This window comes from Pseudoliparis swirei, chromosome 23, assembly GCF_029220125.1.
Source record: "Pseudoliparis swirei isolate HS2019 ecotype Mariana Trench chromosome 23, NWPU_hadal_v1, whole genome shotgun sequence".
Lineage (NCBI taxonomy): Eukaryota > Metazoa > Chordata > Actinopteri > Perciformes > Liparidae > Pseudoliparis > Pseudoliparis swirei.
The window spans coordinates 24,211,359-24,230,135 of NC_079410.1; the positions used below are offsets into that span (position 1 = coordinate 24,211,359).

Consider the following 18,777-nt stretch of genomic DNA (forward strand, 5'->3'; position numbering starts at 1 on the left):
AAAGTGTAGTTTTAACTCAAAATAGGGTGGACCAATATAGACACTTTCAAAGTGTTGAATTTAACTCTATTGGTGTTGAATTGACACTCCGGATTTTGCTGTGTATGCAACATTTCCCTTGCAAACCATTCGACTGGTAGAAGCAGCATTTTTGTAATGTTGTTTTTAACAATTCATTTTAGTGGCAATGCATAAGATTTGGATATTATGAATATATATTAAAGTGTAACACATGTAAATGTGCTGAAGGGTTTCGTAGCCTGGAGTATGTGTGTTCACACGTTGAGCTACAATTGTGTTTATGGGCACATTAAAAGCTAAACTGTGTGATAAAGTGGGCGTGTTCAGTATTGACCGGGTTCCCAGAGGCTCCAATGGGGAGAGGAGGCGTGGACCTCTGGCCCATCGACTGCATCCCCATCTGATTGAACTGCATTTATTTGTACTTAAGTGACATTCCATAAAAGGTGGATGTGAGCCCGGTGCTAAATAAACATTATTTGTCAAGTAAGGTCAAGATGATCCATTAAGTAGAGCTGCTCTTACCGCTCCAGGTGCCGCAGTCTCTTGACCACGTGCTCTGCCTCTTGATCGCGCTCGTGTCCGCCCTTCCATGTTGGTGAAGTCTCAAAGATGCAGCTGTTATAAAGAAGACGCTACAATTTAATACAAAACTGGGAGCAACTAATTAACTCGCTCAAGAAATATGTCGGAAAAAATATTACACATCCTATCTTGTAACAGATTTTAAAAGCCTCAACAATCTAAATTGTTAGTTAGAGTACTGGAACTTAACATTAGTTGTTCAAGAAAAGTGACGTAAAAATAATGTAATGTATGACGAGTATGATTAAAACAACATTAGCTAACATTAGCTCGCGAACGTTAGCTAGCTAACATTAGCTAGTGTTAACTTAGTTACCAGATGGCGATGACCTTGCTGGCTGAACGTGTTTATAGAGTTAATTTGAATGAATATAAAATGAAGATGAAATCCTAAAACCCAGATTCCCGCATACGATATAATGCCCTTATCACCGTTATAATTTCATCTTCAACTCACCTTTGAAGAAAAGCTCCTCCCCGCTCACCATCATCTTGATGAACGAAAGTGTATCACAGTTGCCAGGCGACCAGCAAATTAGTTGAGGCCTCTTCACTTCAAAAATGTATGCGCTTGTAAAGATTACTTTTACTTTTATCAAACACCTCTTCAGTTTCAATATCTCAATATTATCTATTAAACGGTCAGCTATTAATAATTCATCTAATAAAGATGTTATTGAAAGGTTGTTGAAATTATTAATCAGAAACGTCTACGAACTACTTTTTAAAGCGCAGTAGTCCGTTTATCTTCAAGCTGTTGTGTGTGCGTGGTATATTGGATCGAGCACTCGGTGCTCGATTGTATTTGACTGTCACCACTACAGAGTTCGGTGATAGTTTGTTCTTGCCTGGGAGTTGGGTGATTATCCCGCGAGTAAAAGATCTAACTTGTGCTGCATCCTCGTCTCCGTGCATTTGTATCTAACAGTGATTTAGATAACCCACGAATAGTATACAACTATAACAGTGACTTTATACATCGAGCATAAAGACACAACAGTGTGTGCATTTCTTTTAACAGTGAATCTTCAATGATGACTACTAGATGTCAGCAAAGCCCGTCGTACAATATATAAAGCCTACAGTCTCGGGCTGTCTGCGTTAGCAACACGTCTGAAACAGAGTTCACACTCAACTGTTGGTGTTTTATAAGTGAAGGTTGATTTAGCCTTTAAATTAATTTGACTGACAGACAAAGTTTGATTGACTGTGGTATTGAATGAAGTACTGGAACGTTCGATGATGACTTAAGATATGGTTTTCAATAATAAGGCCTTGTATATATTGTTATTATTCCCTTTCCATCAAGTTTAACTCGTGAACATGATGAGAAAGTGCCACTTCAGATATACAAGTGTTTAGAAAGTTTTTAAAATGCAGAAAGTCCTGGAAAGTGGATTTCAGTACTGCTGTCACCAATGTTGCCATAATCCTCCCGTAGTCATGTTGATGCCAACTGGAAAGTGGCTCCATGTCTCAGAGACATTATCTTACGTTTCTTATCCGCCCTCGTCCACAAAATGAGAAGTTGTTGTATTGTGCATCAACAGATCTACAATGTGCAGCTCTTCCGATAGCAAACCTAATTTTAAAAGTAGCCCAGCTTGATGTTTATATCATATAACAGAGTTATCCGGTTCAATACATTTTATATGATATTGAATTCAAGCAGTGGTGGGCCGTCAACATGTGCTGGCCTAAACATCATCAGAATATAATTTTTTTTAAAATATATTTTCCCACACATATGTATTCAATTATTCCCCAGAGTAAGAGTTATTCTCTTAATTTCATAGCTTTCCCCTTGGTTGCGCTGCTGCCAGCCCCAGGTTGAGATTTAGAGGGCTGGTCTTTCTGTTAGATCTTTTATCCAATCATATTCAGCCATCGTGTGTTGCCAGGGGGCTAAAATCTGCCCTCAGGCCTTCAGAATCAACATTGCGGGCGCTGGGAACTTAAAGTGAATGGAAATGAAAATTGGCAGAGCTACCAACTCTCACGGTTTCGCCGTGTGACACACGCTTTTGCATGTTTTCTCACGCTCTCACGCCACACAACCAATTTCTCACGGCAAAAGAAATTCTGATTTTGGGCCGAGGCGCGTTGGTTCCTTTTCAAACTCCGCGACGATAGATGGCGCTAAGGAGCGCATCTAAGTAAGTAAGTAAGTAAGTAGCTTTTATTGTCAATTTCTTCACATGTTAGACATACAAAGGAATCGATAGGACGTTTCCCACTCTCCCACGGTGAAACATATAAAAGTGCACAGGCACAACAGATAAGACAAGACATTTCCTAATACTAAGTAAACATAAAGATTCACGTACAGTTGTTATAAATACTATATATAAATAAATACTATAAATACGTAATACAATTTTTAAACAAGTGAATACAAGTGATTAAAGTGCAGAGTCTTGAGTGATTTTTTAGGGGGGCGGGGGGATTTTCAGCTTCCTGTCAAACTGGAGGATTTGGCTGGGAGGACTGAGGGGAGATAATTTAGCTTCCTGACAGCTTGGTGTATGAAGCTTTACTGAGTCTGGTGGTGCGGCAACGGAGGCTCCTACACCTTCTTCCAGAGGGTAGGAGGCTGAACAGACTGTGCAGGGGGGCTGGTGTCATTCACAATCGAGGTAGCTCTCCGGGTGAGGCGGATATAAATATAATAATAATATCTATAATATAATATCTATAAACCTATTCGCTGCATAGACATCCTGTTTACCCCAAAGAGTCCCGGAGTTAGCAACAGAAGAAGATTTTCAAACAGACACAACGAGCAGAGACTACGGTGTGTTAGTGCAGGGCTCTCAAGTGTCACGCATTGAGCGGGACAGTCACGCATTTCGGTCTTACGTCACGCACTCCCGCCACACATCGGATTTCTCACGCTGAAAAAACCCAACTCTCGGCTATTTGATGTTTTAATGTGCCGCAGCGCGCAAACATGAGCCGCGCCGCCCTCACCGTGGAGGAATCAAGCGCTCCCCAGGAGTTCTGCTGTGAGGAGCCACTTATCAGCCAATCAAAAAAAAGAAATGGGTTACACCAGGGCTATTCAACTTCAGTAGCAAGTGGGCCGAATAAGAAAATCACGGGGGGTGTGAGGGCCGCACAGAATATTGATCAAATAATGGCTAAAAATTAAAAACAGTAATGTATATTTCCACAGGTAAACAGTCACACACGAAAATGCGTCGGTATTGTGTGGCAAAAGTGTTGTGAACAAGCGTCACTATAAACATGTTTCAAAGTGTAAATATCCGCTCAAGGTAACCAGTTGTTTCAGATCCCTTCAACCAAACTGTTCCCATGAAAACATAAGAAATGTGACTTAATGGATCAATATATAAATGACTTGGGATGAAACTAATATCTGGTGGCGCAGCGCACAGACTGCGGGTCTTTGAGTGCAGACTCATTTTGCGTGAAAGGGATCGAAACCAGGTGGGGCGATCTTTATATTTTTATTTTTTCGAAAATGTATTTCTACATACGTGGCTGTGATGCGCTGCTCACTTATACAATCGTAATCGCCCAAATGGATATGAACGGTGGCTTAAAGATCTCCAGCAATATGTTAGCTGCTCTGCACTAGCTGCTCTGCACTGGCTCCCAGTAAAATCAAGAATCACTTTTAAAATTCTTCTCTTAACCTACAAAGCCTTGATTGGTGATGCTCCATCATATCTTAAGGAGCTTGTAGTACCATATTGCCCCACTAGAGAGCTACGCTCACTAAATGCGGGACTACTTGTAGTTCCTAGAGTCTTAAAAAGTAGAATGGGAGCCAGAGCCTTTAGTTATCAAGCTCCTCTTTTATGGAACCAGCTTCCAATTTCAGTCCGGGAGGCAGACACAGTCACCTCGTTTAAGAGTAGACTTAAGACCTTCCTCTTTGACAGAGCTTATAGTTAGGGCTGAATCAGGTTCACCTGGTCCAGCCCCTTGATATGCTGCTATAGGCTTATAGCTGCCGGGGGACGTTTAGGATGCACTGAGTACCTATCTCCTCTTTTTTCTCTCCTTATGGATGAATGTTCATCTCTCCATCACACGTTACTAACTCTGCTTTCTCCCCGGAGTCCTTTTGACTTTACGTCTCATGGGGTCATCGGACCCTATGAGACTGCTGATGGATCATCGAGGTCTGGGTCGTGGAATTCCTGCTCCTGACTACGCCACTGTCCTGTTGAGACTCCGCCTACTGTTGAGACTCCGCCCACTCCTCCTCCCCACCGCCATCTGCCTGATGGATCGTGGAGGTCTCCATCGTGGAATATGCCTACTATGAACTATTCATCCACTCTGTCATATTCATTGAATGTATTTAAACTCTGAATCTGTCCTTCTGGTCACATGACATCTATTGTTCTGTCCATCCTGGAGAGGGATCCTCTGTTCTCTCCTGAAGGTTTCTTCCCTTTTTTTCCCCCTGAAGGGTTATTTGGGAGTTTTTCCTGGTCCGATGTGAGGTTTTGGGGCAGGGATGTCTATGTGTTCAGATTGTAAAGCACTCCGAGACAAATTTGTAATTTGTGAAATTGGGCTATACAAATAAACTGAATTGAATTGAATTGAATGTGTGACGAATCTGGTGAGGGAGACAGAGCCCCGCTGCAGATGTGAAGAGAACACAACGCACGCGCAGGGAAACCAGTAGGTTTGAAAACCAGGAGGGGTGTAACACCGGCAACCAACACGGTGCGTAACATAAAGATGTAACATACAGGTTTGGTTGAGGCAACAGTGAAACTCAATGGCTCTGGGTTAGATGTCTCAATGTATAAAAGAGGCGTGTCCGTCCGTTTTATTTTTTCTTACCAAGCTATACTGATTTGCAGGCAGTCTTGCGGGCCGTAGTTAAACTCAAACGGGCCGTATCCGGCCCACGGGCCGCTAGTTGAATAGGCCTGGGCTACACAATAGCCAATCAGAAGAAACCGTATCTGTTGTATTTGTAAGATTTAATCCAGCAACCAATGAAAATAAAGCATCCTGGATAGATATGTCACTCTTGCCTGTCTTCAAAACTTAAGAGCCCTGTTAATGACATGTGGTTCAATTAAGTTCTCACTCTCTTAAACTTTAAATCTTGAAATAATGTGTTGTGTTTGTGCGTGTGATTTTGTGTGGTGATGTAAACTCAGCTGTCATAAGAAGCAGCAGGAGAGCACCTTGTTAACCTCTTGGTATAACCTCTTGGTATCCTGCATGCTCAACACATCAGAGCATTGTTTGTTAAGGCGGCCCACACAGCATTTATCTCTTTATTTGCAGGCCTAGGAAAAGGACCCTCTCAAAAATGTTCCAAACAGCTCTTTGAACAAGTAAGATGTATTATAAAGAATTTAACTTAAAGACAGGACATTTGTGCAATAGAATTAGTCATGTTTTTGTAAATGAGAGTAGAGTTATTAAAAAACATTTTAATTATTTAAGGTAGCAAAGATGCCTCGTAAAAGACCTTTGCCAGGCCAGAATGCAGGGTACAACATGGGTACAACATGGGGACAACATGGGTACAACATGGGCACAACATGGGGACAACATGGGGACAACATGGGTACAACATGGGTACAACATGGGTACAACATGGGGACAACATGGGGACAACATGGGTACAACATGGGTACAACATGGGTACAACATGGGTACAACATGAGGACAACATGGGGACAACATGGGTACAACATGGGACAACATGGGTACAACATGGGACAACATGGGTACAACATGGGTACAACATGGGGACAACATGGGTACAACATGGGGACAACATGGGTACAACACGGGTACAACATGGGTACAACACGGGTACAACACGGGTACAACACGGGTACAACATGGGTACAACATGGGGACAACATGGGTACAACATGGGCACAACATGGGTACAACATGGGGACAACATGGGGACAACATGAGGACAACATGGGACAACATGGGTACAACATGGGTACAACATGGGTACAACATGGGGACAACATGGGTACAACATGGGGACAACATGGGGACAACATGGGGACAACATGGGGACAACACGGGTACAACACGGGTACAACACGGGTACAACATGGGGACAACATGGGTACAACACGGGACAACATGGGGACAACACGGGACAACATGGGGCAACATGGGTACGACATGGGTACGACATGGGGCAACATGGGGCAACATGGGTACGACATGGGGCAACATGGGTACGACATGGGTACGACATGGGTACAACATGAGGACAACATGGGGACAACATGGGCCCAACATGGGTACAACATGAGGACAACATGGGTACAACATGGGGACAACATGGGTACAACATGGGGACAACATGGGTACAACATGGGGACAACATGGGTACAACATGGGGCAACATGGGTACAACATGGGGACGACATGGGGACAACATGGGGACAACATGGGGACAACATGGGTACAACATGGGGACAACATGGGGACAACATGGGGACAACATGGGCCAACATGGGTACAACATGGGGACAACATGGGGACAACATGGGGACAACATGGGGACAACATGGGTACAACATGAGGACAACATGGGACAACATGGGTACAACATGGGTACAACATGGGTACAACATGGGTACAACATGGGGACAACATGGGTACAACATGGGACAACATGGGGACAACATGGGTACAACATGGAGACAACATGGGTACAACATGGGTACAACATGGGGACAACATGGGTACAACATGAGGACAACATGAGGACAACATGGGGACAACATGGGGACAACATGGGTACAACATGGGTACAACATGGGTACAACATGGGTACAACATGAGGACAACATGAGGACAACATGGGGACAACATGAGGACAACATGGGGACAACATGGGTACAACATGGGTACAACATGGGGACAACATGAGGACAACATGAGGACAACATGGGGACAACATGGGGACAACGCCACATTAATTCAAATTTCCTGATATTTGAGCCACCGTGTGGCTGCGTGCGCGGCAACATTTTGGTCACCCGACAGCTCTGAAATTGTGTGTCAACCAATCAGCTTTAGAGTTGGCTCCTCTAGGCCTTCTAGAAGGCCCCGGAAGCAGCACAGGAGCAGCTAGCAGGCCTAGTGCGTGCACGTCTTTTGATTGGATTACCAATATTGAGAGGCGGGTCCTATGGGCAGGTAGATGCAGAACCTCAGAACTAGGAAACTGAATTTGATGAACGAATTAATTTGCGTACTACTAAGCTGTTTTTTCAACCCACAATGGCGGAAGGAGGAGAAGATATGGATTTGGTCGAGGATATAATTATAACGCCATTCTCAAGACGAACTTTAAGACCGACGCCGACGCTACAAAGCCCGTCACAGGCGGGGAAGAGGTTCGTTCGCCACTTTCAAAGTTCCAACTCCGAGCGCTACCAACGGCTCACAGACTCCGAGAAGCTCTGCACACCGGACTGCTGGGAATGCCTGTTGCAAGTGATCGATTTGGTGTTTGGAGCCACACTGGCTTTGCACACTTGAGTTGTCTAAAGTACGGCTCGGCACCTACAAGCAATGGTGCTTTGAAAACTTTTGTGGACACCCGAGCGGATCTACAGATCAACGAACAAGCGCGCAGGGCAACGGAGCTGCACAATGAAAAGGTGAAGAACAAGAGGGAACTATTGAAAAGATTCATTATTGTGTCATGTGTTTTGGTAAACAGGAACTTTCATCATCACGGTGAAACTGCTTTGGGTGCGACAATGCGCTGTTTAGTGAACACACTGGAGAAAAAAAATTGGACTTAAAGCTCAAAGTTTGTGGACCAGAAATGGATAGAAGAAGAATATTAATATAACTCTGTTGCACTCGAATATGTTCTTGCCTATTAGTTGAACTGTATTGTACTTTTCCCCTGCAATTCCCTGAATAAAAATGTCAATTTCAAGGTGACGCAACGCCTTGTTATACTGCGTCTCTGTCTAACTGTATAGTGTCTAGAGCCATGGCATCATAATGATAGTAATAGGAGGTGGATTAATTCGGGTGGGACTGTGTAGGACCTCACTGAAGGCCCAGGCCCCAGGCCCACGGCACGCCACTGAATTCAAGTAGTCTAATAGGATTCATACTTTTCCAATAACTCTTGCTCAATGTTGCTTCTCAGTTGGGACAGTCAAGAGGCCAGACCTGCACACTGACCGACAGACCTCAATATTGATATTGAAAAGACATGGGCAGACCTGGACAAGGAGACGATTTCTGAGGGCTTCACATCAGGTATTTCATCTTTGTTAATGCCGGTATCACTTCTAGTACTATTGGTGTACTTTGCTCCATTGATACTAATTATGTGTTAATTATTCCTGTTATTGTAATAACAACTTAACATTCCAGTTAAGAATGATGTTAAAGCCCCATTATGTAGTTTTTCCCTTTTAGCGCCCCCTTCAGGTTTTTAGGTATTTAACGTTTACTTCAGTGTCGTAAATACCCAGTTACGATAGACGCAGCCTCGCATACACTTGTATTGAGTTGGGATCATGTGTTGTCCTGTATTATAATTATTATTATTGTTATTATTTGTACGTGTCACGGGTTATAAAAGGTGACGAGGGGGAGGTGACGTGAGATTTTTTTGTTTGGAGCGCGCTGACCGACGGCGGACTCAGAACGGCAGCAATCCGGCGACTGTTTCTATTTTGGATTCATACCAACGGGCGGGATCACTAATAGAAGACTGCGCAGGAACACTGAACTGGCCCAGCACCGACCGGACTAGGGTGAAGTAGCGCGGGGAGTGACCGCGGCGCCTCGCCACGTTTCCGCCTGGTCGGTCAGCTGTTTGCCGGCTTTTGGGGGGAGGAGGGTGGGGGGGGGGGGGTGTGCGCGTGCAGTCATTTACTTTTGTTTTGGGGGACTGCAAAGACTATGGGACTGTCGGGATCCGGGGATTATACTTCGTTTTGAGTGGGTTTGATTGTTTGTAGTGTATGTGTTGAATGTGTTGAATTTGATTTAATATAATAACATTTGGGTTTCCGCATATCGACTGTGTTTTTCTTTTACGACCATTTGAGCAGAGAGAGTTAACACCAGAACTCGCAGATCCGCCCATTCCCTTTTTTTTTTAGCGTATTGTACCTTTTCCCCTTGATTGAGTTGCTCAGGGCGAATGAAACAACATAACCAAAAGAATGACAACATTTAGTTTAGATGAAATACCGATCGCGTGTTCAGCCTATATACGTTGTTTTCTAAATGTTTGAATGTGGAGTACGTGTGATCGAATACAATATTGTTGACAACACCAACAAGCTACATAAAAAAGCTCCCCTTATACTGGAGCTGCGAGCGTGGAGTGGCACTTTATGACATTGCGTAATCACTGCCAGAAAGCAGGTCGAAGTCCATCCGCCCCGGAGCGGGCGGCTCCAGAATCCTACATAGCGGAGTTATTTCCTCACAGACCCCCGATGGCGGAGGCGCAAATCGCCATATTAAAAGTCATTGTAGTGGCACAATTTTTTTCAAGCTGTTATTTTAAGGTACAATTGTTACATAATGTTACTTTAATGTCAGAAACAAATTTAGATTAGATGTTTTAGAGTATTTTGAATTCATGGTTTATTAAATACTTTTGATCCGTTGATCCCATTATTGGCTATAAAAACCTGCTCTTCAACGTCATGACCCCAACAGCGTTCAGGGGGCGGGGCCTATGCTCCTGATTAAAGGGCCAGTGTTGTTCCTCCCGAAGGACCCTTGTGAATAACGGCCATCAGGGGGCGCTGGCGTTCATCTTCTCCTGGCAGCCGTCCCACAGGGCGAGCAGCCGGTTGTCCTTGTTGGCGCAGAAGTCGGTGAAGTCGCGCAGCAGCCGGTCGGCCAGCCGCTCGTCCCCCAGCACGCCGGTCCTCCAGGCCTTGGTGAGCATGGTGTTGTAGGCCCAGTAGAAGCCGGCCCGCTCCTCGGCGCCGTACGGGCCCTGGCTGCCGGACGCCGTCGAGTTCCTGCGTCTGCGCTGCTGCCCGCTGGAGAACTTCCTCCTGGAGTACGGCAGCTGCAGGAACACGGTGCCTGGGGGGGTCGTGTGTGTGTGAGAGTGTGTGTGAGAGAGAGAGTGTGTGTGTGTGTCTGTGTGTGTGTCTGTGTGTGTATGTGTCTGTGTGTGTGTCTGTGTGTGTGTGTGTGTGTGTGTGTGTGTATGTGTCTGTGTCTGTGTGTGTCTGTGTGTGTGTCTGTGTCTGTGTGTATGTCTGTGTGTGTCTATGTGTGTGTGTGTGTCTGTGTGTGTGTCACTGACCCGTCACGTGGATGAACTGAGGTTTGTTCTCAGAGGGGAAGTTGGAAGAAGAAGCAGAAAACTTGTCGTGAACGAAGCCGAACCTGAAGAGGAACACAGAGCTAGTGGGTCAGATCTAGTGGACCAGATCTAGTGGACCAGATCTAGTGGACCAGATCTAGTGGACCAGATCTAGTGGACCAGATCTAGTGGACCAGATCTAGTGGGTCAGAGCTAGTGGACCAGATCTAGTGGACCAGATCTAGTGGACCAGATCTAGTGGGTCAGAGCTAGTGGACCAGATCTAGTGGACCAGATCTAGTGGACCAGATCTAGTGGGTCAGAGCTAGTGGACCAGATCTAGTGGACCAGATCTAGTGGGTCAGAGCTAGTGGACCAGATCTAGTGGACCAGATCTAGTGGACCAGATCTAGTGGACCAGATCTAGTGGGTCAGAGCTAGTGGACCAGATCTAGTGGACCAGATCTAGTGGACCAGATCTAGTGGACCAGAGCTAGTGGACCAGATCTAGTGGACCAGAGCTAGTGGACCAGATCTAGTGGACCAGATCTAGTGGGTCAGAGCTAGTGGACCAGATCTAGTGGACCAGATCTAGTGGACCAGATCTAGTGGACCAGATCTAGTGGACCAGATCTAGTGGACCAGATCTAGTGGACCAGATCTAGTGGGTCAGAGCTAGTGGACCAGATCTAGTGGACCAGATCTAGTGGACCAGATCTAGTGGACCAGATCTAGTGGGTCAGAGCTAGTGGACCAGATCTAGTGGACCAGATCTAGTGGACCAGATCTAGTGGGTCAGGTGGACCAGATCTAGTGGACCAGATCTAGTGGACCAGAGCTAGTGGACCAGATCTAGTGGACCAGATCTAGTGGGTCAGAGCTAGTGGACCAGATCTAGTGGACCAGATCTAGTGGACCAGATCTAGTGGACCAGATCTAGTGGGTCAGATCTAGTGGGTCAGAGCTAGTGGACCAGATCTAGTGGACCAGATCTAGTGGGTCAGATCTAGTGGACCAGATCTAGTGGACCAGATCTAGTGGACCAGATCTAGTGGGTCAGAGCTAGTGGACCAGATCTAGTGGACCAGATCTAGTGGGTCAGAGCTAGTGGACCAGATCTAGTGGACCAGATCTAGTGGACCAGATCTAGTGGACCAGATCTAGTGGGTCAGAGCTAGTGGACCAGATCTAGTGGACCAGATCTAGTGGGTCAGAGCTAGTGGACCAGATCTAGTGAGTGGACCAGATCTAGTGGGTCAGATCTAGTGGGTCAGATCTAGTGGACCAGATCTAGTGGGGACCAGATCAGATCTAGTGGAACATATCTAGTGGACCAGATCTAGTGGGTCAGAGCTAGTGGACCAGATCTAGTGGACCAGATCTAGTGGGTCAGAGCTAGTGGACCAGATCTAGTGGACCAGATCTAGTGGACCAGATCTAGTGGGTCAGATCTAGTGGACCAGATCTAGTGGACCAGATCTAGTGGGTCAGAGCTAGTGGACCAGATCTAGTGGACCAGAGCTAGTGGACCAGAGCTAGTGGACCAGATCTAGTGGACCAGATCTAGTGGGTCAGAGCTAGTGGACCAGATCTAGTGGACCAGATCTAGTGGGTCAGAGCTAGTGGACCAGATCTAGTGGGTCAGAGCTAGTGGACCAGATCTAGTGGACCAGATCTAGTGGACCAGAGCTAGTGGACCAGATCTAGTGGACCAGATCTAGTGGGTCAGATCTAGTGGGTCCTAGTGACTCGTATGCCCCATGCTGCGCTGTGATTGGCCAGTCCACAGCTCCAGCTCAGAGCCAATAGAAGTGTACGTACACTTGTGTTGATCCAGTGAGTGACCTCTTCTCTCATTGGCCACCCGGAGTTATTAAGGAGCCACTGGGGGTTCAGTGCCTTGCTCAAGGGCACCCCAACATTAACTATGGGGAGAGCAGTGGTTCAAGTAGGAGACCCCCACAGCTGGCATGCACTTACAAATGGAAGGTTCATGAAAACAACAACAACAACCTGTAGAGTATGGCTTCCTGGAAGAGCTGCATCCGGTCCCAGTAGGTCTCGGGTTCAAAACCTGTTGGCAGACAGGAAGTGGGACTGAGCTGCTGTACACGGACAGGAAGTCAGCCGCGTACCTTCGAACAGGTTGTCGCTGGCGCCCCTCAGCAGGCTGTGGACGCTCAGGGGGATGAACAGGTGCGCTCTCAGCGGGTCTCCGTACAGGTAGGACGTCAGCGCAAAGGGAACCTCCAGCACCGGCACCAGCAGGAAGCCGCAGGACGCCGCCCTCCGGTGCCAGCCTTGGACCTGTCACATGACACGGGGCAGGAGCATTGTGGGTAATATAAGAGCAGTGACAGGTGGCGTGTGCTCAGTGACAGGTGGCGTGTGCAGTGACAGGTGGCGTGTGCAGTGACAGGTGGCGTGCTCAGTGACAGGTGGCGTGTGCAGTGACAGGTGGCGTGCTCAGTGACAGGTGGCGTGTGCTCAGTGACAGGTGGCGTGTGCAGTGACAGGTGGCGTGTGCAGTGACAGGTGGCGTGTGCAGTGACAGGTGGCGTGTGCAGTGACAGGTGGCGTGTGCAGTGACAGGTGGCGTGTGCAGTGACAGGTGGCGTGCTCAGTGACAGGTGGCGTGCTCAGTGACAGGTGGCGTGCTCAGTGACAGGTGGCGTGTGCTCAGTGACAGGTGGCGTGTGCTCAGTGACAGGTGGCGTGTGCAGTGACAGGTGGCGTGTGCTCAGTGACAGGTGGCGTGTGCAGTGACAGGTGGCGTGTGCTCAGTGACAGGTGGCGTGTGCTCAGTGACAGGTGGCGTGTGCAGTGACAGGTGGCGTGTGCAGTGACAGGTGGCGTGCTCAGTGACAGGTGGCGTGCTCAGTGACAGGTGGCGTGTGCTCAGTGACAGGTGGCGTGTGCTCAGTGACAGGTGGCGTGCTCAGTGACAGGTGGCGTGTGCTCAGTGACAGGTGGCGTCTCGTTACCATCTCAAAGAGCACAGCAGCCGTCACGGCCATCCAGTGCAGCTTGATCTCAAAGGCGGCGTTGAGGGAGAAGTTGCCGTGGTAATAACAGCTGCACCACTCGGTCCGGTCACTGCGGTTGTTCACGTCCACGTCCAGAGTCACGGTCTTCTGCTCCGGGACGGTGGCAGCTGACAGGAAGGGGAGGGGCAGAGGAGACAGGAAGGGGAGGGGCGGAGGAGACAGGAAGGGGAGGTGGTTAGAACAGGACGCTCTGCATTACAGGTCATGTGATGCAGAGCAGAGTCTCATAGGAGACACTCATCATGTGCTCCACACCACCAGCTGCACATCGACATATATGGACCCAGACAACTGGATGAGGGGGACCTGGTCTAGGTGGATGAGGGGGACCTGGTCTGGCTGGATGAGGGGGACCTGGTCTAGGTGGATGAGGGGGACCTGGTCTAGGTGGATGAGGGGGACCTGGTCTAGGTGGATGAGGGGGACCTGGTCTGGCTGGATGAGGGGGACCTGGTCTAGGTGGATGAGGGGGACCTGGTCTAGGTGGATGAGGGGGACCTGGTCTAGGTGGATGAGGGGGACCTGGTCTGGCTGGATGAGGGGGACCTGGTCTGGTGTACCTAGCAGGGCGGCGGCCTGGCTGCGGCCCCCAAAGCTGCGGCTGAAAGAGCTGTGCCGGCTGGCGTAGGAGGCCGGCCGGCTGGGCAGCCAGGGCAGGAGGAAGGCCGGCAGGTCACAGGGTCGTCACTCCTCCAGCACGAAGGCCACCTCGAACCACTTCCTCTGGAACAGAGCCAAGTCCTCCAGGGCCGAAGGGGACCAGACTCCAGCCGCCATGGGGGGAGGCTGGGGGGTCGAGCCTGAGAGGACAGGAAGGTCAACAACAACGCCCTCTAATGACCAATGAGCTGACATTCATTAGAGGTTGGTTGCCCACCCCACCCCCCCCGAGACAAGGCTGAAGGCCAAAGGGTTCTTCAGGTGAAGTTGGACCCCATCCCGTTTCCTCTAAGTGTCCTGGTCTCATTGTGAGTCCAAGACCCGGGTTGCCACATTACACACAGTCGTAGCCGCGTACCGTCCTTCTCCCCCACGATCCTGTAGAAGTAGAACCCGTAGACGAAGGTGCGCATGGCATCTCCAGAAGCGTGGGCCACCACGCCGTCATCCAGCATCTTCTGCTCAGGGAACAGAGCCACGGGACCGCTGGTCATACGCAGTTTGACGGGTTGCCTTCGTTGCACTTCTTTTCAGTGATGTTGACCTCTTACCTGCATGATGTCTACGGCCATCCCCTGTGTGGCCACGCCCTCCACATTGTTGACCAGCCAATGAACGACCTCCACGCTAATGAAGCAGTTGAGTGGGAGGCCTTTCTGCTCGGGCAGCAGCTGGACGCCTGTCCTGTAAGACCAGAGGCACAAAGGCACATGCAGAGGAGAGGTAGAACCTCGGAACACCAAAGATACCTCGATATATTCGTTCCTGATCCGATGTGAGGTCAAAGGTCAGGATGTCGTCTGTGTTGGAGGCACATTTGTGACAATACAAAATGAACTGAACTATATGCATGTCTCCCACCACACACTGGTCCCAGTAGCCATGGGACTGGTCTGGGAGCCCCTCACACAGCAGCTTACGTGGGGTGTTTGATGGCTTCCAGGATCTCAGTGAGTGTTGAGGAAGAGGACAGAGCAATGGCTCCTCCCACTGCAGACGGCCCACTGTGGACAGGTGACACAGGTCAGTGGACAGATTCTCAAGTTCTATCAGCTCATTGGTTCCAGGTTTACAAGAATGTACTGGAACGTTGGAGTAAACATGATGTCCCTATTTAAAGTGTCCTGCAGTACATAAACTCGTCACCTGGTGTCAGCGGTGCAGCTGCTGGCTGCAGCCTCTCCTGCAGCCGTCACCGCTGGCTGCACTGCCCTGTCTGCAGCTGCTCTGTCTGCAGCCTCGCTGGCTTCAGCCGGCAGCTGCAGGAACATCAACTTCACTCATGAACAGGTCCAGAGAACATCTCTGTGGACTCCTCCACTGAGGAGACATGGGGAGGTGAACTGAGTTCTGTTCACCGTACAGGAGGTTACTGTGAGCCCCACATACACAACATGCACTCACACTCAGACATCCTGAAACATGGAAGAGGGACAGATAACAGGGATGCAAGGACATAAAGTAGATGAGTCCTGATAACCAGGAGCAGTCTGGGTCCAGTAGGTCAGCGGCACCAGGACCACACCACTGACTAGGGTCTTATAATGATGCCCTTCAAGAGAACCAATCTCTGGTTCAGTCTTTTTATCATATTTTAGTTTCATTCGACCGGTTAGGATCATATTCAGGAGATACTTAAGCCATCAATAATGTCTGCTTCAAACCCGTGAACATTATTGAGGATACAGTCCTGGCTCCAGCATCTTGTTGCTTCTATAACACGGTTGTGTGTGACATTATAAATAGTGAGTAAGCAGTGAGCTGCCTCAGCACAACGTAGTCACCACCAAACGTTGAGTATCGCATTCCAGGAGCCGAGAGAACAGTCCTGATCTGCAAATATCTTTCCAACTTTACGGAACTTTGTTTAGTTGTCCCCGACGTCTACACCAACTGCTGCCCCCGAGTGGTCACCCTTTATACTGCAACTGATGACCCCTAGTGGTCACTCTTCATATTGTAACTGCTTCCCCCTAGTGGTCACCCTTTATATTGTAACTGCTGCCCCCTAGTGGTCACCCTTTATATTGTAACTGCTGCCCCCTAGTGGTCACCCTTTATATTGTAACTGCTGCCCCCTAGTGGTCACCCTTTATATTGGAACTGATGACCCCTAGTGGTCACCCTTTATATTGGAACTGATGACCCCTAGTGGTCACCCTTTATATTGGAACTGCTGACCCCTAGTGGTCACTCTTTATATTATAACTGATGATCCCTAGTGGTCACTCTTTACATTATAACTGATGACCCCTAGTGGTCACTCTTTATATTGGAACTGCTGACCCCTAGTGGTCACCCTTTATATTGGAACTGATGACCCCTAGTGGTCACTCTTTATATTGTAACTGCTGCCCCCTACTGGTCACCCTTTATATTGGAACTGCTGCCCCCTAGTGGTCACCCTTTATATTGTAACTGCTGCCCCCTAGTGGTCACCCTTTATATTGGAACTGATGACCCCTAGTGGTCACCCTTTATATTGGAACTGATGACCCCTAGTGGTCACTCTTTATAGTGTAACTGCTGACCCCTAGTGGTCACCCTTTATATTGGAACTGATGACCCCTAGTGGTCACTCTTTATATTTGAACTGCTGCCCCCTACTGGTCACCCTTTATATTGGAACTGCTGCCCCCTAGTGGTCACCCTTTATATTGTAACTGCTGCCCCCTAGTGGTCACCCTTTATATTGGAACTGATGACCCCTAGTGGTCACCCTTTATATTGTAACTGCTGCCCCCTAGTGGTCACCCTTTATATTTTAACTGCTGCCCCCGAGTGGTCACCCTTTATACTGCAACTGATGACCCCTAGTGGTCACCCTTTATACTGCAACTGATGACCCCTAGTGGTCACCCTTTATATTGTAACTGCTGCCCCCTAGTGGTCACCCTTTATACTGCAACTGATGACCCCTAGTGGTCACTCTTTATATTGGAACTGCTGCCCCCGAGTGGTCACCCTTTATACTGCAACTGATGACCCCTAGTGGTCACCCTTTATACTGCAACTGATGACCCCTAGTGGTCACCCTTTATATTGTAACTGCTGCCCCCTAGTGGTCACCCTTTATATTGTAACTGCTGCCCCCTAGTGGTCACCCTTTATATTGTAACTGCTGCCCCTAGTGGTCACCATTTATATTGGAACTGATGACCCCTAGTGGTCACTCTTTATATTGGAACTGCTGCCCCCTACTGGTCACCCTTTATATTGGAACTGCTTCCCCCTAGTGGTCACCCTTTATATTGTAACTGCTGCCCCTAGTGGTCACCCTTTATATTGTAACTGCTGCCCCCTAGTGGTCACCCTTTATATTGGAACTGATGACCCCTAGTGGTCACTCTTTATATTGGAACTGCTGCCCCCTACTGGTCACCCTTTTCATTGGAACTGCTTCCCCCTAGTGGTCACCCTTTATATTGTAACTGCTGCCCCCTAGTGGTCACCCTTTTCATTGGAACTGATGACCCCTAGTGGTCACCCTTTATATTGGAACTGCTGCCCCCTACTGGTCACCCTTTTCATTGGAACTGATGACCCCTAGTGGTCACCCTTTATATTGGAACTGATGACCCCTAGTGGTCACCCTTTTCATTGTAACTGATGACCCCTAGTGGTCACCCTTTATATTGGAACTGATGACCCCTAGTGGTCACCCTTTATATTGTAACTGATGACCCCTAGTGGTCACCCTTTTCATTGTAACTGATGACCCCTAGTGGTCACCCTTTTCATTGTAACTGCTGCCCCCTAGTGGTCACCCTTTATATTGTAACTGATGACCCCTAGTGGTCACCCTTTATATTGTAACTGATGACCCCTAGTGGTCACCCTTTATATTGTAACTGATGACCCCTAGTGGTCACCCTTTATATTGTAACTGATGACCCCTAGTGGTCACCCTTTTCATTGTAACTGATGACCCGTAGTGGTCACCCTTTATATTGTAACTGATGACCCCTAGTGGTCACCCTTTATATTGTAACTGATGACCCCTAGTGGTCACCCTTTATATTGTAACTGATGACCCCTAGTGGTCACCCTTTATATTGTAACTGATGACCCCTAGTGGTCACCCTTTTCATTGGAACTGATGACCCCTAGTGGTCACTCTTTATATTGTAACTGATGACCCCTAGTGGTCACCCTTTTCATTGTAACTGATGA

General features: G+C 48.0%; 1 protein-coding gene across 1 annotated transcript in view; it reads right to left on the minus strand.

Moving 5' to 3' along the window:
• Window positions 1–8,268: 8,268 nt before the first annotated feature.
• The window catches only part of depdc5 (DEP domain containing 5, GATOR1 subcomplex subunit), a 69,162-nt gene continuing 58,653 nt past the window's right edge, over window positions 8,269–18,777 (minus strand). The window contains 10 exon segments of the mRNA XM_056406408.1: window positions 8,269–10,671; window positions 10,898–10,980; window positions 12,911–12,971; window positions 13,033–13,204; window positions 13,882–14,051; window positions 14,505–14,744; window positions 14,963–15,062; window positions 15,156–15,288; window positions 15,525–15,608; window positions 15,751–15,863. Of these exon segments, the coding sequence (XP_056262383.1) occupies window positions 10,373–10,671; window positions 10,898–10,980; window positions 12,911–12,971; window positions 13,033–13,204; window positions 13,882–14,051; window positions 14,505–14,744; window positions 14,963–15,062; window positions 15,156–15,288; window positions 15,525–15,608; window positions 15,751–15,863 (1,455 nt within the window). The 3' untranslated portion in view covers window positions 8,269–10,372.